The sequence below is a fragment of the Choloepus didactylus genome, chromosome 6 (genome assembly GCF_015220235.1).
Source record: "Choloepus didactylus isolate mChoDid1 chromosome 6, mChoDid1.pri, whole genome shotgun sequence".
In the NCBI taxonomy this organism is placed as follows: Eukaryota; Metazoa; Chordata; class Mammalia; order Pilosa; family Megalonychidae; genus Choloepus; species Choloepus didactylus.
This window is the reverse complement of record NC_051312.1, coordinates 7517611-7545558: the sequence shown is the minus strand read 5'-3', so window position 1 is coordinate 7545558 and position 27948 is coordinate 7517611. Positions and strand designations below refer to the sequence as shown.

The 27948-nt window shown below is 57.0% G+C and overlaps 2 protein-coding genes across 5 annotated transcripts in view; one reads left to right on the top strand and one right to left on the bottom strand.

Annotated features, from left to right (window-relative positions):
- Window positions 1-755: 755 nt before the first annotated feature.
- Window positions 756-14868, top strand: TCIRG1 (T cell immune regulator 1, ATPase H+ transporting V0 subunit a3). Its single transcript, XM_037842040.1, has 20 exons — window positions 756-810; window positions 3463-3582; window positions 3904-3982; window positions 4848-5068; window positions 5152-5237; window positions 5531-5657; window positions 5838-5920; window positions 6031-6124; window positions 6205-6417; window positions 7064-7208; window positions 9120-9259; window positions 9350-9507; window positions 9586-9676; window positions 9803-9921; window positions 10018-10231; window positions 10391-10522; window positions 10741-10848; window positions 10926-11043; window positions 11177-11354; window positions 11434-14868. Exons 2-20 carry the CDS (start codon window positions 3466-3468, stop codon window positions 11510-11512), a joined length of 2502 nt encoding a protein of 833 aa, XP_037697968.1. The 5' UTR covers window positions 756-810; window positions 3463-3465; the 3' UTR covers window positions 11513-14868.
- Window positions 13976-27948, bottom strand: part of CHKA (choline kinase alpha) — a 59033-nt gene continuing 45060 nt past the window's right edge. For 3 of the 4 annotated variants that reach the window (XM_037842041.1, XM_037842042.1, XM_037842044.1), the window contains 9 exons: window positions 27261-27374; window positions 24427-24560; window positions 23919-24023; window positions 22899-22957; window positions 20949-21036; window positions 20373-20481; window positions 18458-18564; window positions 17072-17153; window positions 13976-15170 (listed from right to left, as the gene is read on the bottom strand). In XM_037842041.1, the coding sequence (XP_037697969.1) occupies window positions 15111-15170; window positions 17072-17153; window positions 18458-18564; window positions 20373-20481; window positions 20949-21036; window positions 22899-22957; window positions 23919-24023; window positions 24427-24560; window positions 27261-27374 (858 nt within the window). In that variant the 3' untranslated portion in view covers window positions 13976-15110. Of the gene's footprint in view, window positions 15171-15752; window positions 16545-17071; window positions 17154-18457; window positions 18565-20372; window positions 20482-20948; window positions 21037-22898; window positions 22958-23918; window positions 24024-24426; window positions 24561-27260; window positions 27375-27948 lie in introns of those variants that run through there. The other variant, XM_037842043.1, reaches the window with a different exon arrangement.

The following is a 27948-nucleotide window of genomic DNA, read 5'->3' as shown; positions in this document are numbered from 1 at the left end:
CCAGAGCTAAAGGGCCCCCTTGCCCCTCTGGTCCTGGTGGGCACAGTTTGGGCCTGTCCAGAGTGCAGGCAGCTGGTCAGACGTGAGCCCCAGTCCCCCAGTGGGGCTGGAGCTTCAGGAGCCAGGTCACCAGGTCACCGCGACATCCCCAGGCTCGGCTGGTGCTCCCAGGGACGTTTCTCCTGCACCCGCTGGGTGCCAGGCCCTGAGCAGAACAGTCACCGCCGGTCCCCGGGGAGCCCTAGTGTCCTGAGGCCACTGAAGAAAGAGGCCCCGAGAGGGGCAGCCACCTGCTCGCCAGGCCCCTAACCTGGATGGTCGGAAGCAGGAAGGTATAAGGCCGGGGATCCGGTTGGGTAACAGCCGCCTCACTCGAGGCAGGGGGCAGGGACCTGGGGAGACGCGGGTCTTGAGCCGCAGGGCCACCTCCTGAGTGTGGCGGGGTCCTATCAGAGCCAGGCCTGAGCTCGGCGCCCCCCGATCCCCGCCGCGGGGAGGCGCTCGGGGTTGGCGCGGGTTGAGCATCCCCGCTCCCTGCCCGGCCTCATTGGCGGATCCCGCGCCCCACGGCCACGCAGGATCCCGGGACGCCCAGATCCGAGTCCGGGCCGGGGGCGGGGCCTGGGCGGGGGCGTGCCGGGGGGCGGGGCCTGGGCGGGGCGTGCCAGGGCCCCGCCCCGCCCGTTGAGGCCGGAGTTAGCCGCGTGGGCGCCGCGGCAGGAGCGCAGAGCGGCGGGCCCGGGGCGCGCGGAGCCGGCAGCGCGGAGCGGAGCAGCGCGGAGCGGGGCAGCGCCGCGCAGGCCTGCCGGGGTGAGTGCCCCCGCCGCTCGCTGAGCCTGCCAGCTCTGCTGCCCGCCCCGCTGCCCCCACCCAGCTGGGCCAGTGGCTGCCGCCCCCGCCGGGGGTCGTCGGTCCTTGAGGGGGACCACCGAGGCCAGGAGGTGGGGGGGATGTTACCAGCCGCCAGCCAGCTGCGGGCCTTGGCTGCGCCCGGAGCGGTCCCCGGGGCATTGCCCCCTGAGGGAGGGACCCGTTCTACAGATGTGGAAACAGGCCCCCCGAACTAGGAAGTGGCAGGGCCAGAGGGAAGCCGGGTCATTGCGACTCCAGAGCCCACCAGTCTGGAGTGGAGGAGACGGCAGGGGCTGGGAAGAGCCACGCTGGGGGTGGGGGGGGTCCTGGAGGAGGAGAGGGTGCTGGGTGGGCTGGAGGCAGCACCCAGGAGACCACAGGACAGAGGCCTCTTCACTTGCTCAGTAAACGTGGCGGTTGGCCCCTGGCTCGGGCAGGGGAGACAAGGAGTAGGGTTAGGCGACAGAGATCTCAAACGCCAGAGGGCGGGGGGCATCCCACCCTCTGGGAGTACTGTGGCACAGACCCCATACCCCTCTGAGTTGGGGGTACCAGGCCAGAGTTGCCATGGCCACTGTCCAGGAATGCTGTGCCCCTGCACCCCCAAACCTGGCTCCCCAGAACCCCACATTTGGCAGGCCCTGCCCCCCAGCCCTCCCCTGAGCACCTACTGTGTGTGGGGGCTTCCAGACCCGCAGCCCCTCCTGCCTGGCTTGGCCACCAGGTCATGTGACCTTAGACTTCATGCCCTGCCCCCATAGAAAACGGGTCTGTAAAGTTAGTTAGGATTTGCAGTTAGGATTTGAGTGAGGCAGTGTGGGTGAGGGGGTTACCTGGAGGTTGTGGTTCTGGTGTTATCTGTCACCTCTCACCAGGTCCTGTCCCCACCAGGGGCAGCCAGTCCCCACTCACCCTAAGAGGAAGTAGAGGCCCAGAGGGGGCAAGAGACTTGCCCAGGGTCACCCAGCAGTCCCAGCCTGGGCAGGCATGGAGCCTGGCCCGTCCTGCCCACCCTTGTGCCCCCAGGGGCAGCCCTCTGTCCATTCTCTCCTCTCCCCGGAGGGCCAGGGCTGCAGCTCCCTGTTTAGAGTAAACCTGGCCCAGGGGAGGAAGTGACCAGCCCGGCAAGCCCCGGCCCAGCCCAGACAGCGGGCGGGACGGCCGCCACCAAACACTCCCCCCGCGGCCCGGCCTGTCCGTACGGTGGGAGAGCAAAGGAAACTGAGTCCCCGAGAGGGGAAGTAGCTGGCCCTGCTCCCCAAGAGCAGAGGCCCCGGAGCAGGGGGTTCCCGGAGCCTGGCTTGTGGCCGCGGCATCCGCAGGGCCCCAGGAAGAGGCCGCCTGCCGGGCCCGACCCGCCCGTTACCCGCTTTCACTTTCCTGGGTTTCGACACCAGCACGGGGAAGCCGGTCCTGCCCCACCGCAACGGCTGCTGCCTGCTGTGGGCAGCCCGGCCCGGGAAGGCCCTTTCCGGCAGAGCCCTCACTCCTCCCTGCCCTGGCTGAGGCCCTGGGGGCCCGGCGGAGACCCACCGCTCAGCACTCAGACAGGACAGGGAGGTGGAGGCGGGAGGCTTTCAGTGCCACTGCAGACAGGACCCCCCAGTCCTGGGGGTCTCCAGGTGTCACTGTGGCTCTCTGGGGTGGGAACTGGGCAGCCAGGGCGGCCATGTGCAAGGGGAGGCCAAGTGGTGGGGGGAGGCCGAGTGGTGGGGGGAGGCCATGTGCAGTGGGGAGGCCGTGTGCTGGGGGGAGGCCGAGTGGTGGGGGGAGGCCATGTGCAGTGGGGAGGCCGAGTGGTGGGGGCAGGCCGAGTGCAGGGGGGAGGCCGAGTGGTGGGGGAGGCCGTGTGCAGGGGGGAGGCTGTGTGCAGGGGGAGGCCTGTCCATGTGTGGAGGCCATTGGTCTTAGGCAGGCTATTGGTGGGAGAGGCTGTCTGTGGGGGAGGCCATCCATGAGGAAAGCCATCCGTGAGGGGAAGCATCTGGGTGGGGGCAAGCGCATCCATGGGGAAAGCCCTTGGCCTGGTGAGACCGCTTGTGGGGGAGGCCATCTGTGGGGGGAAATCATCTGTGGGGGGAAGCTGTCTGTGGGTGAGGCTGTCAATGAAGGAAAGCCCTTGGCCTGGGGAGGCCGTCTGCTGGGGGAGGCTGTCCATGGGGAGGGGGCATTTGTGGGGAGAATCCGTCCATGGGGGGAAGCCCTTGGCCTGTGGGGGGAGCCGTCCACAGAGGGGGGCCTTTGGCCTGGGGCCCGAAGAGTGAGCAGCTCTCGCCAGGGCAGGCCAGGGGATCAGTGTGGGAGGCTGGGAGAAGAGCCAGTGTCGCCAGGAGCATCCGGGGTGGGGGACAGGGGTCTCTGGCGGGACATATTGAGCTGAGAACAAGCTTGGGGTGGGGCTGGGGGTCAGCTTGTGGGGTCCTGAGGCTGTGTGACCTCAGCACCCATCACATCTTCCTGGGCCTCAGTTTCCCCATCTGTCAGGTGGGGGTGACAGCAGTGCCTTTCAGGATGATGGGAGCTGGGGGGGGGGGGGGTACGGAATGCCTGGGCAGCCCGGAACAGGCTGTGCCCTCCCCGACTGAGCCCCCGTTCCCTCCCACCCTGCAGGACATGGGTGCCATGTTCCGGAGCGAGGAGGTGGTGCTGACCCAGCTCTTCCTGCCCACCTCCGCGGCTTACACCTGCGTGAGCCAGCTGGGCGAGCTGGGCCTCGTGGAGTTCAGAGACGTGAGTGGCGACTGGGGCCTGGTGGGGAGGGGCTGGTCCTAGCCGGTGGGTGCCCGCCTCCCACCCAGCATGGCTCCAGCCCTGCCTGAATCTGGGCAGCCCCCTGCCGTGGATTCTCTGTCCTCAGGAGGTCCAGCCAGACCTCCCTGGCTCTTGCTCAGGCCCTCCCCGGGGCACATGGGGTCTGGTCCCTCCTCCCATTGGGCACCTGGACACTCGCTGTAAATGCTATACCCTTTTGGAAGCCGGAGAAAAGCCAGGCCTGGGTCCTGGGGTTGGGATCTCCCCTGGCCCCCGGCTCTGACCCTGCGGTAACCACAGCTCAACGCGTCAGTGAGCGCCTTCCAGAGACGCTTTGTGGTGGATGTCCGGCGCTGCGAGGAGCTAGAGAAGACCTTCAGTGAGTTGGCTTTGTGCCCGCATCCCAGGCAGGCTTCCTGGAGGAGGTCTGAAAGGAAGAGTCCCAGGTAGCCAGGTGGAAGGCAGGGCAGGCAGGTCCAGGCCGGGGCCCTCCAGAGCCAAGACTGGGCAGCTGGGATCTGTGGGGTGTCCTGGGAACGGGGCAGCCAGGGGTCTGCTGAGCAGAGGGCACAGACCAGGGGTGGCTCGGAAGATGCTTGAGTACCACGCAGGGGCCAGGACGGTGTGAGCACTGGGGCCGGGCGACTCCCGAGCAGGGGAGAGGTGTGCCCAGAGCTTTCCTGGCTGTGGATGGGCGGGTGTGCAGGGGCCGGGATCTAGGGTGGGTGCCTCCAAGGACCTGCTCCTCCTGAGACCCGGGCCCAAGGGACCCTCCCAGGCAGAACCTGCAGCACCAAAGGCTCGAGCCCCTGGCTGCCCCTGCCCACTCCAAGGTGGGAGAGAACACTCTTTATTTAATGGCTCGTTAGCTTGATTTTAACTCAAATAGGCCTCTGGAACACAGACCTCCATTTAAGCTTCTGCCCGCAGCCCCATGATGCCAGGGGCCGGCCTGCCCAGGAGACCCCTCTGGGGCTCAAAGTCTGGGCTGGGGTAGTCCCCCAGGAATTGGGGGTGGGGTTTGGGTTGGGGGCAGCAGCCCAGACCAGAGCACAGAGAGATGGGGGTTTGCCCTGAGATTTTTCCAGGGGTCTCTGACAAGAGGAGTTAGCTAGCTGGTGGCCGCTGGAGGTTTGGGGGTAGCTCATGGTGGGAGGTCCCCTCAGCACTGGCCAGCCCTCAGCTGCAGTTGGACGTTAGCCGGTGGTTGTCCCGATGGCCGCCCCTGACCCCTGTCCCCCCAGCGTTCCTGCAGGAGGAGGTGCGGCGGGCTGGATTGGCGCTGCCCCCGCCTGAGGGGAAGCTGCCGGCTCCCCCGCCCCGCGACCTGCTGCGCATCCAGGAGGAGACGGACCGCCTGGCGCAGGAGCTGCGGGATGTGTGTGGCAACCAGCAGGCCCTGCGGGCCCAGCTGCACCAGCTGCAGCTCCACGCGGCCGTGCTGGGCCAGGGCCACGGCCCCCCGGTCAGCTCCAGCCCAGCGGAGGGCAGGCAGGGGGGTGCCAGGCCTTGTGTGAGCTGAGACTTATGGTGCCTCTTGGCCCTTAGCTCGCGGCCACCCTGACGGACGGGCCCTCGGAGAGGACGCCCCTGCTGCAGGCCCCCGGGGGGCCACACCAGGACCTGAGGGTCAAGTGAGTAAGGGCCAGCAGCTTTGTGCTCTCCCCTGGACCACATGGGGGCAGGCCAGGCTGGAGTCCGGACTCCTTGTCCAGTGCTCCTTCCCTCACTTCTGCCTCCCTGCTCAGGCCTGGATTTCTCCAGGGTCCCCAGCCCTCTCCCGGGGGGTTTCTCCTCTGCCAGCCCAGCCGGGTGGGCTCCTGCTTTAACTGGGGGGGAAGTAGGTGTGCTGGGGGAGCTGTCCCGGGCAGGGCCTGGCGGGTGGAAGTGGGCAGGGAGGGCTGCAGCCGCCCCGTCCGGCTTGCAGCTTTGTGGCAGGTGCTGTGGAGCCCCCCAAGGCCGCCGCCCTGGAGCGCCTGCTCTGGAGGGCCTGCCGGGGCTTCCTCATCGCCAGCTTCCTGGAGACCGAGCAGCAGCTGGAGGACCCCACGACGGTGAGCAGGCAGGGGGCGGGCTGGGCATGAGGGCAGAGGCCCAGGCCAGGCGAGTGGGTGGGGGGCTACGCTGGGGGGGTCTGGCAGGGGGCTCAGGCTGGGATGTGTGTGTGTGGGAGGCAGGGGGTTCGTCCTAGGGCAGAGTGAGGGCTCTGGGGTAAACTGATCCTGGCCCTGCAGGGTGAGCCCACCACGTGGATGACCTTCCTCATTTCCTACTGGGGCGAGCAGATCGGGCAGAAGATCCGCAAGATCACTGACTGGTGAGCCGCTGCCCCTCTCCCTGTGCAACCCAGCCCAGGACCAACTCTGCCCTCCCCCTGCCCCCCACCCAGGCCACCCTCGGGCCTCATGACACCCTCCCCCCCACCAGCTTCCACTGCCACGTCTTCCCGTTCCCGGAGCCGGAGGAGGCCCGCCGCGGGGTCCTGCAGCAGCTGCAGCAGCAGGCCCAGGAGCTGCGGGAGGTGGGCCCCCACGGCCCGGTTGGACCCCCTGCCTGCCCCCGGGGCCCTGCCTCGCCCTGACCGCCCGCTCTGGCCCCCAGGTGCTGGGGGAGACCGAGCGCTTCCTGGGCCAGGTGCTGGGCCGGGTGCAGCGGCTGCTGCCGCCCTGGCAGGTGCAGGTCCGCAAGATGAAGGCCGTGTACCTGGCCCTCAACCAGTGCAGCGTGAGCGCCACCCACAAGTGCCTGGTCGCCGAGGTCTGGTGCCCCACGCGCGACCTGCCCGCCCTGCAGCGGGCCCTGCAGGGCAGCTCGGTGAGCGGGGGCCGCGGGTCTGGCCGGCACCCCCCCAGGACACCTCGTGTTCCCACCACCTTTGCACATGGGGGCCCCACCTCTTAGCCTCAGGCCCTGCATGGCCGCCCCCATGCTACAGCCTCTGGGGAGCCTGCCGTGATTGCTCCAATGACCCAGAGCCCCTGGGATGGGGCCTGGGGTACCCAGGAGACTGCATGGGGAAGTTAAAAAGTCAGAATCTGGGCTTGAATCCATGTTCCGCTGTGCAGTGTTGGGCCTGCCGGAGCCTCAGGTTCCTCAGCTGTGAAATGGGAGCAAGGGGTGGCCATAGCGTGAACAGCTGGAGTGGGCTGGGCTGAGCTGAGAAGCAGGTGCTCAGGGTCGTGGGGGATGGGGCACCCCCTTCCCGGTGACCTGCTTTCATTTCCCAAGCAGCCAATCTCTTGACCCACCCCAAAGCGGGGATGGGCTTTTTACCCCATCACTCAGAGGAGAGCCCAAGGCCCAGAGCCGGAAGGGCTTGCCCACGCCCCCAGGGCCGGCCCTGGGAGCCCCCAGGTGCTCTGCGGCTCCAGCTGGGCCACCTGGGGGCTGGAGAGGCCCGAGGGTCCCTGAAGGCCCCACCGTCAGTCCCTGCGTGTCTCTGTGCCTCCCCGGTGCCCAGAGCGAGGCGGGCGTGAGCGCCGTGGCCCACTGCATCCCCTGCCGGGACGAGCCCCCAACCCTCATCCGCACCAACCGCTTCACCGCCAGCTTCCAGAGCATCGTGGACGCCTATGGCGTGGGCCGCTACCAGGAGGTCAACCCCGGTGAGAGCTGCGGCGTCCCCGGCCCGGGCCCCCAGCTCGTGCGGGGAGAGGCGCCCACCCCGCCGCGTTCGCAGGGGCCACGGTAATCGGGCCTGTGTGGCGCTGCCCGTTTGCCCCGGCACGTTCCACCCATAGAAGTTCATTTTACGGGAGGCTTTGCAACCTTTGGAGCCCAACCCGTTTGCCTTGATAAGTTCCTTAGCTTCTCTGAGCCTCGGTTTCTCCCGGTTTAAAATGGGAATAATAATACAGTCTCCAGGAGTTGACGATTGTCAGAGGTTGCAGATGAGGCAGAGTCAGCTGTGTTTTAAGAAAAATTTGAGTTGGTTGTGGCCCTAGGTCAGATTTCCCCAGAAGCTAATCCTGAGCCCGGGATTCTGGTGCAAGGGGTCTGCCGAGAGAGGGGGAGCAGGACGGGGAGGGAAGGAAGCTGAGCATGGGGTGGGGCTGGGGGAGGAAGCTGGTCGGGGAGGGGAGTGAGCTGAGCCTCCTGCAGTGAAGCCCCAGCCTCGGCCTGATCCTGCCGAGTTGTTCCCCGGGGCTTGGCCCCATCCAGGCTGCCCTGGGGGTGGGGGGTGAGGGTGGTCAGACCCCGGCCCCATCAGCCAGGTGCTGGCCGGCTCGGACACTCTTCCAAAACGGCCCACCTAGGCTGTCATTGGCACAGCGTGCAGAAGCTGGGGAGGGCACATGGAGCAGGTGGCAGGGAGCCAGGGGTGCCCCTCCCATGGGTGTCCACCACAGGTGCCAATGCTTAAAAGTTGAGTTTTTGCAAAAGCCTGCATTTCCTGAGTTTCATGCAAATAGAGCAAGATTTGGCCACATGATGCCTGGTGGCAGCCCCTGGGGGGCGTCGGGCACCTCCTGCTGTCAGGGCGGCCCTGCTCTGCGGACACCGCTGGGCTCTGGGCCCGGGGCTGGGTTGGGGCTCCTCCGTGTCTGTCATCCTGGACTCCTGCTGCCCTCTGATGCCTCTTCTGTCATCCCCCTGCTCCCTCTCCCTCCAGACCCCATGGGGGCTGGTACCACCAGGTGGGTGGAGGCCCAGTGTCCCCAGCGTTGCCAGGTGGGGCCTCCCCTCGCCGCAGCTGGGCATCTGGGTGAGCCCCGGGCTGGATGTGCAATATGGGGCTGTGGTGGGACTTCGTGGGTCGGGGGGCAGGAGGCCAGTTGCCTGGGCCCCCGAGGCTTCCCCTGCCCCACAGCCCACTGTGTGCACGTTGCTTGAGCGGACTGAGCAAGCTCGATGGCCCAGATAGCCATGGTTGGGGATGGGATGCTGAAGCTCTCAAGTGGCAGCTCTGGGGAGAGGCACTGGCCTGTCCTATCGCCCTGGGAGGAATTATTCCCCTTTTACTGGAGGGAAACCAAGACTGTTGAGGTTTCGTGAGCAAATCAGCTTTCCGGAACTTGCCATGGCCATCTGGGGACTGCCTCTGGGCTCCCTGGATGCCCTTCCTGTCCTCTTGTTTGATCAGGGTACTTGTAGGTTTATAGAAAAATCACGCCGGAGCACTGAGTTCTCTATGCTCCCGTCACGTGGTTTTCTCTGTTAACGTTTTGCGTTAGTGTGGTGTGTGCGCCGTTACATTTAAAGCATTTCTTGTGACTAAAGAACCGCTGATCTCTGTATTGAGCACTGTGGTGAGCCAGGTGCTGCCTGAGAAACGGTGCCTTTGTTATCTCCATTTTACAGCCAGGGAGAAGGAAGCTCAGAGAGGTTAAGTCACTACCCCGAGGTCACACAGCTAGTAAGCAGTGAGCTCTTGAACGCAGGCCCCTGCCTCGCATACACCACCTTCGCCTTGCTGGGGTCCCAGGGCTGTGGGGGCTCTGGGGTCTCCTACGGGGAGGCCTGGCCCAGCTCAGCGGGGTCCTGGGTAACCCACCACGTGCCCCCTCTGCCCGCAGCGCCCTACACCATTATCACCTTCCCCTTCCTCTTCGCCGTCATGTTTGGGGACGTGGGCCACGGGCTGCTCATGTTCCTCTTCGCCCTGGCCATGGTGCTGGCCGAGAACCGGCCGTCCGTGAAGGCCTCGCAGAACGAGGTGAGGGGGCCTGGGGGGCACCAGGGGGTCCGGGCAGGGGCAGGCTGGTGGGAGCCCGGGCCGCCATCCCAGCACCTGCCCCTGCCCCAGATCTGGCGGACCTTCTTCGGGGGCCGCTACCTGCTGCTGCTCATGGGCCTGTTCTCCATCTACACGGGCTTCGTCTACAACGAGTGCTTCAGCCGCGCCACCGCCATCTTCCACTCGGGCTGGAGCGTGGCCGCCATGGCCAACCGGTCCGGCTGGAGGTGAGGCCCAGGGCCCGCGCACCCCCGCGGCCCCCACCAGGCCCTGCCAGCCCTGACCCCTGCCCGCTGTCGCCGCAGCGATGCCTTCCTGGCCCAGCACCCGCTGCTCGCCCTGGACCCCAATGTCACCGGCGTCTTCCTCGGACCCTACCCCTTCGGCATCGACCCGGTGCGTCCAGTCCACTCGCCTGCAGGTGGCGGCGGCTGGGGGTGGGCGGGCTGCCCCCTGCGACCCCTGTGTGCAGAGCTGCCCCCCTGAGCCTTCCCCCCGCGTCCTGCTGTGTCCCCGTCCCAGATCTGGAGCCTGGCCACCAACCACCTGAGCTTCCTCAACTCCTTCAAGATGAAGATGTCCATCATCCTGGGGGTCGTCCACATGGCCTTTGGGGTGGTCCTCGGAGTCTTCAACCACGTGTGAGGGCCAGGGCTGCAGGGCCTGCGGGCAGGTGGGCGCGGGCGGTGGGGCCAGGCTGGGCCTGGTGACCCGGCCCTGTCCCCCCCCCGGCCCAGGCACTTCGGCCAGTGGCACCGGCTGCCGCTGGAGTTCCTGCCCGAGCTGACCTTCCTGCTGGGGCTCTTCGGCTACCTCGTCTTCATGGTGGGCTACAAGTGGCTGCGCTTCTCGGCCGCCGGCGCCGCCTCGGCCCCCAGCATCCTCATCCACTTCATCAACATGTTCCTCTTCTCACGCAGCACCTCCAACCGGCCACTCTACGCTGGGCAGGTGGGCAGGCACAGAAGGTGCTAGAAGCGGACAGCCCCTTCTCTGCAGGCGGGATTCCTTAGGGAGTGACGGCGCTGCTCATTCGGGCTGGGCGGGGAGGGGGAATGCCGGGAGTGGGGCTGCGCGCTCTCTGAGCGTGGGGTACCCTCTCGCCCATAGGAAGTGGTGCAGCCCACACTGGTGATCCTCGCCTTGGCCATGGTGCCCATCCTCCTGCTCGGCACGCCCTTGTACCTGCGCCAGCAGCACCACCGCCGCCTCCGGCAGAGGGGGCCCGCTGGCCGAGCACCGGTAGAGGCTGGGGGGCGTGGGGGTGGCCATCTCGGGGGGACTGTGCCGGGCTGTGGCCCCGAGGGTTGGTGGAGGCTGGGGAGCAGGGGTAGGCCGTGTCCGGCTGTGACCCCAGCCAGCCTCAGCTTCTCTGCCAGCCTCCTGCCATTGCTCTGAGCAGGCAGTAAGGGGGTGCTGGGGGTGCTGGGGGTGCTGATGCACCTGCTCCCCACCCCCAGGTTGGGGACAAGGCTGGGCTTCTGGACTCACAGGAGGCCAGTGCCTCAGTGAACAGCTGGGGCTCCGATGAGGAGAAGGTGTCCCCGCGGCCGGCCGAGGAGGCCGAGGTGAGTGCCGACCTTTGGAGTGGGGGTGCTGCTGGCTGCCCCCTGCCCCTCACCTGCTGCCACCCCCCCACCCCCAGTTTGCCTTCTCCGAGGTGTTCATGCACCAGGCCATCCACACCATCGAGTTCTGCCTGGGCTGCATCTCCAACACGGCCTCCTACCTGCGCCTCTGGGCCCTGAGCCTGGCCCATGCCCGTGAGTCCCAGCCGCGGTCCCGGGCCTGGCTCCCTCGCGCGCCCCTGGGAGCTGGCGGGCGGCCCAGGTGCCACCCCCTTGCCCTTGGTCCCCCCTGGCCCAGGCCTCAGGGCCCCTGTGCCTCTGGCCACAGAGCTGTCCGAGGTCCTCTGGGCCATGGTGATGCGCGTGGGCCTGCGCCTGGGCCATAAGATGGGTGTGGCGGCCCTGGTGCTGGTGCCTGTCTTTGCCGCCTTCGCCGTGATGACCGTGGCCATCCTGCTGGTGATGGAGGGGCTCTCGGCCTTCCTGCACGCCCTGCGGCTGCACTGGTGCGCGTGGGGGGAGAGGACAGGGGCTGGGGGGGAGCTGGGGCGTGGGCTGTACCCTCACCACCCGCCCCGTCCCCAGGGTGGAGTTCCAGAACAAGTTCTACTCGGGCACTGGCTACAAGCTGAGTCCCTTCACCTTCACCGTGGAAGACGACTAGCACCTGGCTGTGGGCAGTGCCCACGAACCCTGCTTTTACCTCCCGAGGCTTGAGAAAAGAAATAAATAAAGGGAGAAGTCCGGGGCCTGCATTCTGGCCTTGTCCAGAACCCAGTGAGCTGGGGAGGGCTGGGTGGCAGGACCAGGAGAAGCCGGGCACCCGGGATGGCAGGGCTCTGGGCAGGGCAGCTCCCTGCCCCACTCTGAGCCTCTGGATTTCACGCCTGGACCCGGTACCCACCCCTGAGCTCATCTTCCACGTACTCTCCTTTCCACCCACGGCTGCTCTGAGGCTGTGAGGAAGGAGAAGCACTGGTCAGGATCTGGGGCCTCTGAGAAGTCGGGGAGCACTCGGGAGCACGGCTGCAGTGATCCCAGACTAGGGGCATAGGTGGGCAGAGCCAGGACCCAGGGGAGTGAGTGCCCCTTCCTTGGGAGAGTGCAGACAGGCTGTGGAATGTTTGGGGTGCTCTGGGTGAGGAGGGTGTGTGCCTGTCACCCACCCAGCCAAGGTTTCCATGCCCACACCCTCGTGCTGGCCCCAGGGCCCAGAGTGCTGGGAAGCAGAGCAGACCCCTGCCCCCCCGCCAAGCAGTCCACTCCCCCCGCCGAGGGCATCACACACCAAAGGCCACACGCCTGCATGGAGAAGGGTAGTTGTCCGGGGTCCCCACAGGTTAGAGCCAGCCACCAGCCCGTTTCCAGGCCGCCCTAGGCCATGCCCCTCCCATCCCTTCCCAGGTGGCCAGTCGTGCGCCCCAAGGCCATCCTTTGGTGGGAGTGGGACTAGACGCTGGCATCCTGTGGTTTTCTCTGGCCTGGGTTCCCTCCCCAGCCGGGAGGCCCTGCTTCCTCCTGCCAAACTGCTGCAGAGGCTCTTCTGGCTGGAGGCCCTGGGATAAAGGCTGCCATGTGGCCGCCTTGCTGTGGCTCCCCTGGGGCCAGGTGCCAGGAGGAGCCTGTCCCTCGGGTCCTGGCCTGCTGCTCGGAGCCCCTGGTGCTGGTGGTGGGGACCCCAGTGGTCCAGCAGCAATTCCCTTTGCCTGGTGGACTTGGCCGGGAGACTCCTGCAGAAACAGGTTAACGGCCTGGCTGGAAGCAGAGTGGAGGGCCCAGTAGGCTCAGCCCACATGGGAGGGCTGCAGCTGGAAGAGGGACAGGCTTCGATTAGAACTGAAGCCTCCCACCCAAGGGGCAGAGCTGGGCAGAGCTTGGGAGGGGCTGTGTGGACCCATGGGGTGTGGTGAGCAAGAGACATGAGCTGGCCCTGCTCAGGTGCTCAGCGCTGGTGTGGGAAGGCAGGCGTGGGATCCCAGGTCCAAAGCTCGTGGGGGCCTGGCGGCACTGGCTGAAGACTGGATGCCATGGGAACACGATGTACAGAGGATGGTGGGCAGGTGCAGGAGGGGTCACCTGGCCCAATGACTAGCCCAGGGCTGACCCCTGCACACAGGGGCCATCTGGTCACCTCAGAGCCACCCAGGACCAGTGGGGAGGATGGAGCTTCCAGGACCTCCCCTCAGGGGACACCCCACATAGGAACTAAGGACAGGCTGGGCCCAGCTCACCCGAACTTGCGGCTAGCATAGGAGGCAAACAAGCAAAGGCCCCGGGACAAGCTGAGCTGCAGGGGCCAGTGATGGCTGGGTCAGCAGGGCCTGAGGAGGTGCCTTTTTGAGCTGACATTGGAACCACGCAAGGAAGCCAGTCATGTTAAGGAGCTACTAGGAAGCATTTTAGCTGAGAGAATGGTTTGTAACTTGGTAGATCTAGGAAAAAGGCCCCGGGACAGTTGGGGGCAGATGGATGAGGCAGGGTGGGGTCTGTGGGCTCCAGGACCTGGGGGCACGGGCAGAGGTCAGGTCTGTCATCCAAGTGGGAGGCTCCTGGAGATCTGAGGCAGGAGCGTGATCCAGGTTCAACAGTGAATGTCTGTGAGGGGACAGTGAAGGTCCTCCCTCTTGCCCTGACTCCAGCCATCTCGGTTCCTCCCCAGACACAACCACAGTCCCTAACTTCTTCTGCATCCTTCCCAAGGCAGGGGGAGGAGTCGGGTTATGTCTGGGGCAGTCACAGGCCGTCCTGGGGTTGGGGTGACGGCTGAGAGCCCTTTGGGGCCCAGCGTGAGGAGGGCCTGCTGAGGTCAGACCCCAGGCCCCCCAGCATTCAGGGGTCAGGCTGCAGGAAGGGGCACCAGGGAGGATGGAGGGAAACCAGGAGTGTGGGGTTTCAAGGAGGCCCAGCTGCAGCCCTCATGGGCAGGCTGAGCGGAGGCGCTGGGCAGATGGGTGCAGGGCCTCCCACGGGTGTGTGATGGTGGTAGGAGTCCCCTGAGATTTAGGACATATCCAAAGGTGACAGATGAGGTTAGGTTAATTTTATTTTTTATATAGTACAATCTCTCTGGTAGCAGACATGTATGCACCAAAAAAAAGTTCAGAGTAAAAAAAACAAAAACCTAAGAACTTATTAACAAAGGGCATTTAATGTATATGGATTTCACAGCTATATCCTATCCACGTCTCCACATTTCACATAATACAGGCTGCCGTGTCCCACGAGAACAAGCACATCTGGGGCGGGTCAGGGAGAAGCCAAGGTCCAGTGCCCCCCACCCCCCACCCCAGCTCGGCCCCAGGGGCCAGAGGAGGCAAGAAACTTCCAGGGGGCTCTGGGCAAATCCACGTCCTTGGGAAACCAGCCCATGCCATGGAATCCCGAGCTCCATCCAGGCTGAGTGGAGGTGGAGGAGAAAAAGGCTACAGCAAGCTAGACAAAGCGGCCTGTTCACGCCTGGGGGCAGGGGAAGGGAGCTGAGGGGTGTGCGCCCACAGGCCCCTTGCCCAGCCCCAGCCCTCTGTGGGCCCCGGCATCACGGTGTGCCCCGAAGACGGGGCTAATACAGCACATTTGGTTAGGAGGAGGGCGTGGCGAAGGTTTATATCCAGTTAAAGGGAAACTCCTCTGCAGAACAACAGAAGTACAACAGGACAGAGGAGCTACGGCCACCGCACGTGGCTGGGGACTCTGCCTGCTGCCCCGGCCACCGGGACCCAGGGGGTGGGAGAGCAGCTTCCCGGGACGACTCAGGTTAAGGCCTTGGGGCAACTTCACAGTATGTCTCTGCTCACCCTCTGTCCTCGAGGAGTGAGTAGTGTCTGCCACACATCGTCACCTACGAAGAGCCTGGTCACAATGTTCGCGGCACATTAACTCAATCTTTAAAAACCAACATTAATCCCCAAAAGGTACCCACAGTAACACTGTTTACTCCTGTTTGCCAAATCTGAGTGAAATTCAGCTTTGAGCCCCCGATATAAAATGCCTTCACTAGATTAAAAGGATTTTAAGATATTGCACTATTGTACTATATTTCTGCTTCTCAATCTCATTCCAAAGAGTCCTAGTGAAATCGTAAACAAGGTATGAAAGAAATGTTACTCAATTTTAATACAGTCTGTCGTATCATACACATCTGTGTTCTGTAGCGGGTGTCCCCAGGCTTCTTGCTGTGGGTACAGTGGTCAAAGCGCAGAGGAGACCCCCGCTCAGCTGCCTTCCCCCGCGGTCCAGTGATGAAGTGCGCGAAGGCCTCCCAGTCACACCCCTAGCTTCCTCTTCTGGTCAAAATAGGCCTCAAACCTGGCCTGGGCATAGTCCTAGGAGACAGAGACAAAGGGGAGGCCTCACCAAGAGGGCTCCTGCAGGCCCGGGCCCTGCCCGTTCCCCCAGGCCAGGAGGGCTGCTCTCGGACACTCGCAGGGACAACACTGGCCCACAGCCCCCTGTCCCGGCCAGCCTCTCCTGCCAGCTCAGACAGGGCCGCTCGCCTGGCCTCCGCTGACCTCATCGACCGATAAAGGCGCCTGCTGGGATGTCAGCAGCGGGGAACAAAGAGTGCAAGTCAGACAACTATCTGGGGGCCCCCTGCGGCGCCCAGCTCCTGACGTACCCGTCGAGCCACTTTCATTTTCTGGGTCTGTTTCCTCAACCCGTTCATCAGTGTGGACAACACAATCTCCTAAGGACCTATTCCCAATCTAAAATTCTTTCAGTTTGCAGTTCTGAACATAAGAAAATTACATCACTTTTTAAAAAACTGACTTTGAGGTACAATTTATATACCACAAACATTAACCTATTTTGAAAAAATGTAGAGTTCAAGAGTTTTAACAAACGTGTACGAGCAGCTCACCACCCCCAGGAGACCCCTCAGGCCCCTCTGCAGTCAGCGCCTCCCCCCCCTGGCCACAGGGGCTGCTGGTCCCCTTTCTGCTGCCACAGGCGGGACTTGCCTAGAGTCCACACCAATGCGATCACACAATGTCCTCTCTTCTCTGGCTTCTATCAGTTTAGAAAAGTCTCTTACTCTTCAGGTTAAATAGGCTATGTGGTGATTTCCTTTGATTCCTGATAGCAGTAAAATTTGTGTCTTTTTCTTCTGTGCTTAGTATAGCCAGAAATGTACAAATTTTACTGGGTTTTTTCAAAGAACCAACTTTTGCTTTCACCAATTTTCTCTATTATTTGTACATCTTCTATTTCAATGATTTTCACTCTTACCTTTATTTTCAACCCTATTTACTTTGGGCTTAAAGATCACTGGCTTGAGAATTTTCTGATGTAATATAAACAGTTAGATTTATAAATGTTTAAAGCTATAAACGTCTTTCTAAACACTTCAACTACATCCCACAAATTCTGATATGCTGTGTTTTGTAATTCAGTTTAAAATATTTTCTTATTTTCTTTTTAATTTTTTCCTTGACCCAGGGTTTATTTAGAAGTATACTATTCAATTTCCAAGTAACTGGGGGACTTTCTGGGTATCTTTGTTATTGATTTCCAGTTAAGTCCATGGTGGTGGGAGGACACGGTCTGTGTCCATCCTTCCAAGTCCGCTGAGGCCTGTCCCACGGCCCCGCATGTGGTCCAAGGCGGAGGGGGGGTGCCCCTGAATGCTCGCTGGGTCAAGGGGGTGGCCGTGCCGCTCAGGTCGCCCGCCGTCCGCACTGCCTTTGTGTTTACTTGTTCTGGCAGTTACAAGGAGAGGGGACGAGAAATCTATACTGGTGAATTCACTCTCTCTCCCTTTACTTTTGTCAAGTTCTTACTTCATGTTTTTTACATTTAGGATTTTTTTATGTCCTCCTGATGAACTGACCCCTTTATTATCACGAAATGCCCTTCTTTATCTCCAGATCTTCTAAAGTCTACTTTGTCTTACAATTATTATTTGACTTTGACTCCAAATCTGCTTTAAAATCCACATTTCCCTCTTCTTTCTTTGCCTGCATTACCAAACTTTCTGCATTTAAGTAGAAATCATCCTATTAAAGGACTGAGGAGGATAAATGAATGAATTAGCCATTTCCCACCACCTGAGCCCCAAAGAAAGGGCAACTACAGAATTTTGTGTCCTCCCCGGATATGGAACGACAGCAGGTTTATCTTAAAAATACTGTTTCAATGTCAAAGGCAGTTCTTAAAATTAGGATAAAATCACAGCCTGCCTAGCTTTCCTGCAAGTAAGAATGAGAAAACCAGTCCCCAAACATACCATGTATCCAAATTCAATAGAGGAAATCTTGGCCTGTACGATGGACCAGAGTCCCCAGAAGAAATGGGATGCAAGGGCAAACCTGTCATTAAAGAAGCAAGAAATACACATAAGACATATAGTATCAGCTCAGGGATGGGTGAGGTAATTTCACACCAGATGGACATTTTAACTCCTCTGGATGCAAAATCAGCCCCCCATGGTAAATGCAACAGGACTATATTCTCTGGCAACTGAGAACACGGGAGGGTCACACCCCCTGCCTCACTGCGGGCCAGGGCCAGGTGGAAGTGCATGTGTGAACACACCCAGCCATCCCTCCCTGGTGCACAGTCACACCCATGGGGCTCAGACCGAGGCCCCTGAGACCATGCTGGAAAAGCCCTTGGCTACGTGCACGGAGGGAGGCAGCCTCTGCAAGTGTAAGCTGGACCCCCTCTCTCAGCTGCACTGACCCCCCACCAAGAACTGTGAGCCCAAGTTCCTTGCACAGTCACACCCTCAGGGTTCGCTCCACCACAGGAGTGACTGCTTCAGTGTCCTCACAATCCTACACTCTTCTCTGGCTGTTGCAGGGACTTCCCGGGGTGCTACCAGCCTTTCCATCTGAGCTCTCCTCCACTTTTCTAGTCTTCCAATTCCAGAAACAGAAAAGAGAGGCCCGTGCTGAGGGTGGCCCGGGGAGTAGCTCAGAGAGGGGCCGGCCCCTCCGGAGGCCATGAAGATGCCATCTGTGCTGAGTGGGGTAGACACCACAAACTAGGCCAGCCAAGGCTACCTCATCAGCCACGTCACTGAATAATCTCACAGAGACCCAAAACACCAGGAATAACCCAAGGCCCTCCTGACTGAAGAGATGAGTGTGGATAAGCAGTGATTTTATAATCTAGACCTTCGCAGCATCTGGAAGTTTCTGGGACCCTACACTGAGAAGCTGCTGAGAAAACGTGAATTGTACTAGAGGTCAACAGGCAGTTAAAAGCAAGACTTAAAACCAAAGCACACGATTTTTAATCATTTCCTAGGAGAAATTTACAAGTCACAACACATTGGATGGTACCCAGCCCTCCAGGAGATCAGCTAAACACTCAGCAGCAGGGCTCCGCGGCTGGGGGCAGCCGCCTGATTTATTTGAGTCTTTCTGTATAGGTTACAGTTGGGAACTCCATCCAAGCCAGCATGACCTTCTTGTACACAAAATCTGTTTAACCTGCTCTATGCTGAATCTGAAAGAGCTGAACAAGCTCAGCCACAATGGAGAAGAACCAAATTTCCTATTTTTGTCAAAATACAAGCTCCTGAAACATCGCGATGGCAGGTAGGCATCCTGAATACATTCTACAGAGAAGTCATCTGTCTTTACATATCAAAAATGGAAAGAATTACCTGTTGACTTCAAGCAACATTTCTTCTTCTATAATAGACTTTTCTTCATTACTGAGGTTTTCAAATTCATTCTGGAATGCAGCCAAGTAACTGGAAAGAAAATGGAGCTTAAAAAAAAGAAAAAATCACGTTAGGTTCAGGGGTGGTTAAGACCAGACAGTATCAACAGCTGTCCTGAAGCAGAGGCACCTACAGGACTTCACATCATCTGGGCGAAAGCCTGGCAGAAGTGACCACTGCTGCTGCCCCGGGGCAGGGATTCTGGAAGCTCACCTCATCTAGCAGCAAGTACCACCTCTGCTCCCATCAGAGTCAATTTACCATCAGAAGTTCTAACAGACTTGATGCAGTACTGCTGACAAGAGTTACAGGAAACCAGCTACTAGTTCCTTAGAGAGGAAGAATCATTTTTCTAATCTAATCCACACTTCCGTTTTCCATTGTCTGACCTCCAAGCTGTGCCCATACAGGGCTGCCGCAGTGTGCCAGCCCCGAGGCCCTGGGGCTCTCCGAGCTTTGCTGGCAGATGTTCCCTCAGCGTGGGAGCTGGACTAGACAATGCTAAGGTTCCTTCCAGCTCTGAAATATTAATGGTCCCTGACACACTTAGGTTAAGCTAATACATTTGCAAAGTTTAATTTTGGTTTGAAGCAGAGATCGGTTTCCTAAGGTTTTACCAGGTTCCACATTTAGTCTACATGTGAATTCATATTTAGGAGATTCTTGAACATTACATATTATATTGATAGGTATTAACACACAGAAAACCACAGGTTTAACAATTATACAGTTCTGCCTCTTATTAAAACAAAATCTTACTCCTTAATGAAAATCTCCCCTTACTGGTTGGAGAGCTCTCACCCCTACAGCTACCCAGTTTCTATAGAAGTCTAATTTCTCTTCAGCATGACAATAACTCAAACACTGCAAGACTGCCTGTGAGCTGTCCCTTCCCCAGGTGAAACAGTCCCCCTTTCTCCCACCCTTTCTTCTTTTCATCCATGACCTTGAGGCCCAGTACCGTCCTGGCCACTTTGCTCTGGACATACTCAAGTTCATGCCTCAGCCTGAAAATGTGGCCAGAATACAGCAAACACTGTTTCTAACACACACATCCACACACATCCACACACACCCCACTGAGACACAACCGTATGCCACATTCGACAGCTACTCCTCGAGGGTGGGACACTGCCTGAAGACCCCTGTGATGGTGCCTGGCCCGATGGCTGGGAAGAAGTGCCAGCTGCTGAGTGAGTCTCAGTGTCAACTAAGTGCACCCCTGCCCTTGTCACCCTTGGCCTCCTGTACAAGGCACTGGTCATTGGGGTGGGGCTCCAGGATGAAGAGGGGCTTCCCCAAAGAGGCAGGCTGGGGGTGTGGGCCCCAGCCCGGCTGGAGGTGGCATCACGGCCTCCTGAGCTCAACCCCCGCCGCAGCAGTGGGTGGAGGAATGGAACAGACGGTCCCAGGAGGGAATGCCCACTGGGATGATTCTTCCCACGATCCAGAACAAGAAAGGGAATCATTTCCACCCTGTTTTCCATCCAGCTACTCAGTCTTGCGCCTAGCACATTACTTCTCTCTGCACAGGATGAAATTAAGAGGGAGGTCAGTGATCCCCAAAAGGAGGCCAGAAAACAGAAAGGAGCCTGGGCTTTGGGGAAAAAGAACACTAGAGGAACAGAAAGGAAGCTTTGTTCCTTTCTGAATACAAGTGTCTCTGGCACAGAGGTAAGCAACTGGGCTAGAATGAGCAAATTTGCCTCTATGTTTAACAGAAAACGTAACACACAGGTTTGCTTAACCTTTCCATGTTTTAAGAAAAGCCATCTGAAAAATTAAGAGTTATTCTAACTGCATAAAACTGACTTATGTACTTTACCTATCAAATATATGAAGACTAAAAACTTACCTGTTGTTGCCTGGTGGGATACTTCAGGATGTTGGCTCTGAAGAAAGGGTACTTTTCGTAGCTATAATCATACATCCATTCACAGAAGTGATTCCCGATGTCAAATCCCCTGAAGTAAGAGTACAGGAATGAGGCACACCACGATGCCAGGAGGCAGCTTGTTTGCAGAAAGGGGAAAAGGAGTCCCAGGCGCCCGTCCCTGGAGTGGTCTGGCCCTCCTGAGTTTGCAGGAGTCTGACTGCTTTAATGACCAGGAGCCAACTGGGTGATCATCCGAATCCTGCCTGCCAGGGCTGGGACAGCACCACCTGAACACACCACTCAAGACACAGAGTGTCCAAAAGCCAACTCCTGCCATCAGTACTGTCATCAGGTGAGAATGGCCTCTGAGGCCAAAAGGAAAAACCTGATTCCAGGTTTTAGTTACTTGCATCACGGGCCCCTGGGACTAACTGCTTCTGCTTCCAGCTGAGAAACTCAAATCAGAATCATGTTTTTACCTGCTTTCTCCTATGACTGTTTTATGAGAGTCACAATAAAACAGTCTTGAAATAGCATTTTACTTTAGCATATTACCTGTAATTATAACTGCTGTATTCAAAGTCAATGAGCATCAGTTTCTGTTTCTCAGAATTCTCTCTGCCTTCCAGCAATAAGATATTGCCTGCAAAAAGGTACATGTTATATACTTTTACTTTGCGTGTGTTTTAAGTAGAAGGCTCAAATCCTTCAAGAGCAGAGCCTAGGGAGCAGCCAGAGGCTTTCAGGGAGTCCTATAGAGCAGCAACTGGATTTCTGTCACCAGGGACAGGGTGCCGGGGGTAGCACCGGCACACGAGACCGGCCCTCGGCAGGAAGGTGCCGGATCAGTCCCAGCGCAGGAAGTGAGCTCCGAGGTGGCCCAGCTCTGGTCCTCCCAAGAACCTCGGCTCACCGTGGAACAGACACTGGCCTCTCATTCCATTCTGGGGGCCAGCATTTCCCCTAAATTTCACGAAGTGTCTGCTTGGCAGGCTGAAGTTGGCAGGCCAGAGTTGGCTCTGTGTGACAGGTGGCTTGGCCGTGGCACACCAACAGGGCCGCTCTGCTCTGGCGTCCTCCTCCGTGAGGGTCGAGGGGCCAGCAGGGCTATCACGGGGCTACCTTGAACCACACACTGTGCCACTGGGCTCTGCCCCGTCTGCTCTTCCTTCCCAGGAAGGAGACATCAGGCAGCATACCTTGGATGGGATTTCATCTGGTGCTGAATTCTGGGCCAGAAGTCAGCTGGGCACCAGACAGGCTCTTCAGGAATGTGCTCCTGCGACCTCCACGCTACAAGATGCTCGGCCTCCAGCCCACCCCGTCTCCAGGACCAAAGCGAGCAGGTTAACGAGACAACCCAGAGCAAGCACGGCAGTGGGGCTGCTGGCTGTGAGCACCAGTGAGCCAGCCCTTGCTGGTTTTACGGCCACCGTCCTCTCGGCCTAGCTGGTAGGAGGTAGTTTCTAGGCTTTTCAGCATACTTTTTCTGTTTCCCAGAAGCAATTAAAAGGGAAATTGGAGGCAGGTGCCCAAAGCAGCAGAACAAAAGAAATGTACAACTCACACCTCCTCTGCCCTTTCTACACTGTTCCGTCACTGGGGCCAACCGATCTCTTTCCAAACTTTCCAAGTGAGGCCTGTGCAGCTTTTTACTCCCTACCAGCCCAGATCACACACACAGCTGTGGGTGAAATTTCTACACCATGTTCGAGTGGAGAATTCTGCCTTCAAGTCAGCCAGCACTGATGAGATAATTAGCAAAAGGAATTCAGGCTCAAACTAATGACTTTTTTTTTTTTTTTAATTGCTGAAGAATTTTTTTTTTTTTAAGGGAAGTTGTCGGTTTACAGAAAAATCATGCAGAAAATCGAGTTCCCATATATGCCCCTATTGTTAACACTTTGCAAAGCTGTGGCACCTTTGTCACAAGTGATCAAACTAATGACCTTTCCAGGATTACTCTTCAGTAGGGACTAGTCTCAGAATTAAAACAAAGCCTTGGACCTGGCAGAGAAGGGCCTGAGGGTGGACCTCAGCCGTGACCGAGGAGGGTGAGGACAGCCACCAAGAGGAGCCCGCCCTGAGCCACGACAAGGGGCCGAGGGCATGGGAGGGCATCGGACTCTTTTCTCTTTTACTGTCTATTCAGATTTAAAAGTCTTATGTTCACCTTAAGATTTAAATACTGAAAAATATGTGACTTAGAAAATTGAAGTGCCTTTTCCCAAACCTGTTTGTATTTCTTCAGATATTTTTCTATGAATTTATTTTTTACAGAAATGGGATGATACCCTACATGTTTTTCTGAAACTTGTTTTTTTTCCTTAATATATCCTGAAGCTATTTTTTGTTGGTATGTAGAGAACTCTCACACTCTTTTTAACATTTTACAATGGACCTCACTACGTGTCTGTACCATGATTTAATAAACCTAATCCTCTCCTGATGAACATCTGACATCATGAACACTGGAGGGAACCTTTTAAATATGGCAATGCTTACCTTCTTGACAGTCGTTATGACAAAATACAACTGGAGATGGCGTGGACTCCAGCAGTCCTCTGGAAAGGAAGGTTCTGCAGTTACATATTGAACTTGTAATGGGCCTGGGAACAGTCACGCTCTCCCAGCATGCAGCATGCCGTGGGAGTGCTCCAAACCACCCCATGGCCTCTCCCACGTGAATTCTGAACCGCATCATTATGCAGCCACAGTTCCATGTAGCTCAGAGCCCTTGAGCACACCAAGCTCAGGACTTCTGCACGTGCTGCTCCTCTGCCTGGAGCTCCCCCACCCTCGGGGCTGGGCCTCCTGCCCCCTCTTCCCTGCAGCTCAGCTCTCGGCCTCCTCCTCAGAGAGCCTTTCCCCGACCGCCCGACCCAAACCAGACCCTTCTCTGCTGGCCTCCACTTCGGCCTCTTGTTTCCTTCACGGCACTTGTCACTACAGGACATCATTTTGTTTGTTTTCTGTCTCTCCTAATAAAACGCAAGGTCCTTGGGGAACACCTTGGTCACCTCCTCAGCACCAAGCATAACGCGCAGCACAGCAGACACACGCCCGAGAAACTCAAGGTGTAAACATGCGTGTTCCCAGACCTGCGTTCACCCTCACACCGAAGACAGGAGGGAGAGGACACCAGCATCAAAGTCCTCATGCTGTTCGCGCCCCACCCCCCAAGCTTAACCGCTTCCCTCATCTGCTTACAAGCCCGTCTGCCCTGTTTTACTCAGAAAAAATCTACTGCTCTAGATACATGCCTGCCCGTCACTCTGGCTGAAAACCACCCTGGAAATTTTACTTCCCCCAAGAAGCCTCATGGACTGAATAGAGAAGTGAAGGCATTTGTTTAACCCTGTAACTGTGGATGACAAAATTCATCTGTTTAAATTCATCCTGCAAGATCAACAGGAAACTGCCAGACATGAGGTAACACATCTGGTGACAGTGTTAAGTGACTAAGAATTTTCAAATTTCTGGACAAATTATTTCCTGTGTCAGAAATTGGAAGCAAAGACTCACCTCAGGTTTTCCATTTCCAAAGGCAGATTGTAACCAAGGAGTCTGTGTAGTTGTTTAACTTTGGGTTCCACGGTAAACTTAATTCTCAGCACTTGATTTAGATATCTTAGCAGGAAAAGAAAAGGGAACAAAGATTCACCACTCAATTTCCTTTGGGGCTTCAGTTAACCATTCCCTTCCCAGGGCAGCTGCAGCTGTAGCAGCTAACCTTCTCACTGCCATGACGGGAGGGAAGGGGTGCAGGGATCCCCAGCACTAGAGCAAGGTGACTGCTGCTTTCTCTACTTGTTTGATAGCATCTCTCCAAGACCACCTTTCTCGGCTCAGAAATTTATTTTTACATGCAAGAAAGATTTACTCATGCGACAAAACCAACTGGCAGCCTGCACATCAATGACTCAAAGAAAGACTTTGCCTACCAGGGCAAGTAGAAGCTCACTTTCTGGCACTTGTGTGAACCAGAATAGAATATGAACCCAAAGCAGAACCAAGTGATTGGACCACTTACTTTTCCATTGTTCCAAAAAGCCATTTTGGTTCCTTATTGAATGGCATTTTCATACCATGAAATGTGGCCATTTTCTCAGCTATTTCTGAAGAAATATCTGGCAAACTTAATTCTTCAGTGTCTAATCGCCGGCTCTGGAATAAAGAAAGGGAGTTAGAAAATTCCAACGACCCAGGCAACCTAATGCAATCTGAAGAACTGGAAGCCAGAGTTTGCAGAGTATCTAAATCCCACCCTGTGCCTGTCTGGATGTATTATGTCCCTCCAAACTCCATATTATTTGATGCAATCTTGTGTGGGCAGACGTATTAGTGTTGATTAAGTTGGAACCTTTGGATTAGGTTTCTTCATGGAGATGTGACACAACACAACTGCAGGTGTTAACTCTTATTAGATATTAAATTTCCATGGAGGTGTGGCCCCACTCATTCAGAGTGGGCTTTGATTAGTTCACTGGAGCCCTATAAAAGCTCAGACAGAAGGAGTTCGACGCTAGCTGCAACTTACAGAGAAATTTTGAAGATGGCCATTGAAAGCTGACATTTTGGAGAACGCTATTTTGAAACGCAACCTGGGAGCAAGCAGACGCCAGCCACGTGCCTTCAGAGCTAACAGACACCCAGTGCACAAAATTCCCTATGAAGTGATACTGCACCCAACAGATGGTGAGATCCAGCAACTGCTACAACCCTACAAACAAGGAGCAGGCAGCCTATTCCAGCTGAGCCCTCTAACTATGAGAAAGTCCTTTCTTCAATTGCACTGAACTAAAACCTAATGTTCTACAGTTTACAATTCTGCTCTCAAAACTACACAGAAATTATGCCCTCTTCTCCAGGCTAAAAAATCCAAGTATTCAGCTGTTTATCATATGACCCAGTTTCTAGATCCTTCATCGGCTTGGATGCTCCACTCTGGTGTACTGCAGATAAGATGAGGCACTCAGAACGGGGGGTGGGGGGTGGGTCGTGGCCTCAGGGCAGAGCGCCACGGTGAGCTCAGGAGGAGCCGTCTCCCATGAGTTGATGGTGGAGCTCTGGCAGGTGGCCTTCAGAGAGGGCAGAGCTGAGCAGGGAGACAAGTCCAGTGGGGTTCTTACTCCCTTCTTCTGGACCCCACAGTCCTCCTCAAACACCCTTTGAAAGAGGCCAGCAGGTTGCTGGAGTAGTCAAGAGTAAATCAAGAAAAACATGCAGCTTCAGAAGGAACACAAGCTTTGATTTAGCATTTCAGCAGAGTTTTTTTTTTTAAACTTCACTACGTAATAAGCAACGTACACAAAACAGCATAGAACTTAAGAACTAGAAGAGTATCAATTCCACAAATGCCACAACTTGTGTGCCCTGAAACCAGCCTAAGACATTATCATTATTTTGAATTATGTTAATTACTCCATTTCCTAAAAACAGAAGTTTTACCACAGGTTCATAACGATTTTTTTTTTTATTTGCTGTCACTGGGCTTTATAAAAATGGTATGATACTATTTGTAGTCTTCTGCAATACGGTTTTATAGCTCGACATTATGTTTTTAATCCATATTGCCACTTGTAACCTTATGAAGCGTTTCATATTTGCAAAATCAATTCAAATTATTACCAACTCATCTGATTCTCATGCCAGATAGATGTTACTATCACTGTGGAGAAAAATATAAATAAAAGCACAGCCAAAGATAGGTGCCAGGGAATAGCCTACAGGTTAAATCGGACACAGTGAAGCAACATCAATTTGCTGAAACACACATCCAGGGCTGGCAGCCAGCCTGAAGGGCGCCACTGTGTACACCGGAAGGTCCCGCTTCTGGCCAGAGAGATCACAAGACGGCTCCCTGTTTCTGGGCTTTTTAGACCCCTTCCTTCAGCCCCAGCCAGATGCACGTTGAGTCCTGGTGAGCAGAGCACCCCTCAGCCAGGCGTCCCTGAGCTGCAAGTGCCCCTCCTGCACCACTGTGTGGAGCGGCCTGCACGCACCGAGACCCTTTCACGTGCCAGGCTCCAGGTGAGGCAGGAGACGCAGAAGCAGTGTCCATGGTCCTGGTCCATGAGGAGCTCATGACTCGGTTACGAGGAAACTCCATTTATCAAGTTTCCACCCTGGATGAGTGACACCAAATGAGTCAGGCCCACAGGCACCTTCAGCACCCACACCTCCCGAGGAGTCAGGAGGTCAAGACCACTGTGCAGGGCACAGGTGTGCGTGTGCTAAATTTCAGACACACATGCCCTGTCAAACAAGGCACGTTGTAAGATGCAAAAGCACACAGAGAATGCCCCAGGGTGACAAGAATGGGAAAATAATCCTCCCTTCTTTGCAAACAGAGGATGTGAGCTAGCTCTGGAAACATGACAGGCATATGGGAGCAAGAAAGAAGGGGGGCAGGGGAGAGTCCAAGTCGTGGGAAGGCATAAACAGAGGGAAGACAGTGGAAGACAGGCACAAAGTACAGTAATGGCCCCAGTCGGGCTAAGGCCAGAGATGTGGCAGGAGTGGTTAGGGCTGGCCCAGTGCGCTGGTTAAAGAAGGGCCCTAGAAGTTGAGGAGCAAGGTCAAGAGGGGAAAGCTTCAGGGTGTGCAGCCTCGGGGAACATTCCTCAGGGCATGTGAAGTTTCGTATATGCTTTTAATTTTGGATGAATATACTTTTGCAGGAAAGACAGAGGTTCCGATGTAAACGCAAAAGAAATTTTGTTTTTCTTTATTTCTGATACAGCAGAAGAATAGATCACATCTAAAATTCAAAGCACAGCATTTCAAGCTCATGCAGCAATGAGTCAAAGAATCCATCTTCTGTCTGTGGCGCACGTCAACAGGCCAGTTACGAACCAATCTTACCGGAATGAACTGTTCCAGTCGGCCTTGGGGGAAGATTCCATAGAGTTTTGGACCAAGTGACCTCTCTGCAAGAATGGCAAACATGACGCTCTCCAGGACCATGGCTTCAGCACCCTGAAACACACAGCCACAAACCAAAGGTTGAGCAGGAGCTTATTGTGTGCAGGCATCACAGTGCTTTCACGTGAGCAGTTTCATTCATTCTCCAGACAATTCTGTGACGTGAGAACCATCACCATCACCATCATCATCATCATCATCATCATCATCACCGTTTTAAATAGAGGTTCCAAAGTCACAGATCTTACAATTTGCAGGATCCAGGCTTATAAGCAGTACACTATACTAATGAGATTTAAGACTCAAGATTAACTTAGGCCACCGGTTCTAAAAGTAGAACAATATCCACCAGTGCTTTTATTGCTTCTACATATTTTAAAGCTTACACATGAGTCTCACCCTTGGCATCTTCTCAAAGGCCACAAACCATTCATTCTGCAGAGAACGGATTTGCTTTGCAGTCAGCAGTGCCCAGTGTAAGCCAATGGTCCAAAGGACCTTCTGCCCAGCTAAAAAGGTCTGTGAGACCGTATGTTTGAGAACTACTGGTTTAGATCAAAGGGGCTATGGTTTTTTGGTCCAAAAGATCTCCTGCATGGAGCATTTAAGGTTTTTATTTTCCAGTTTA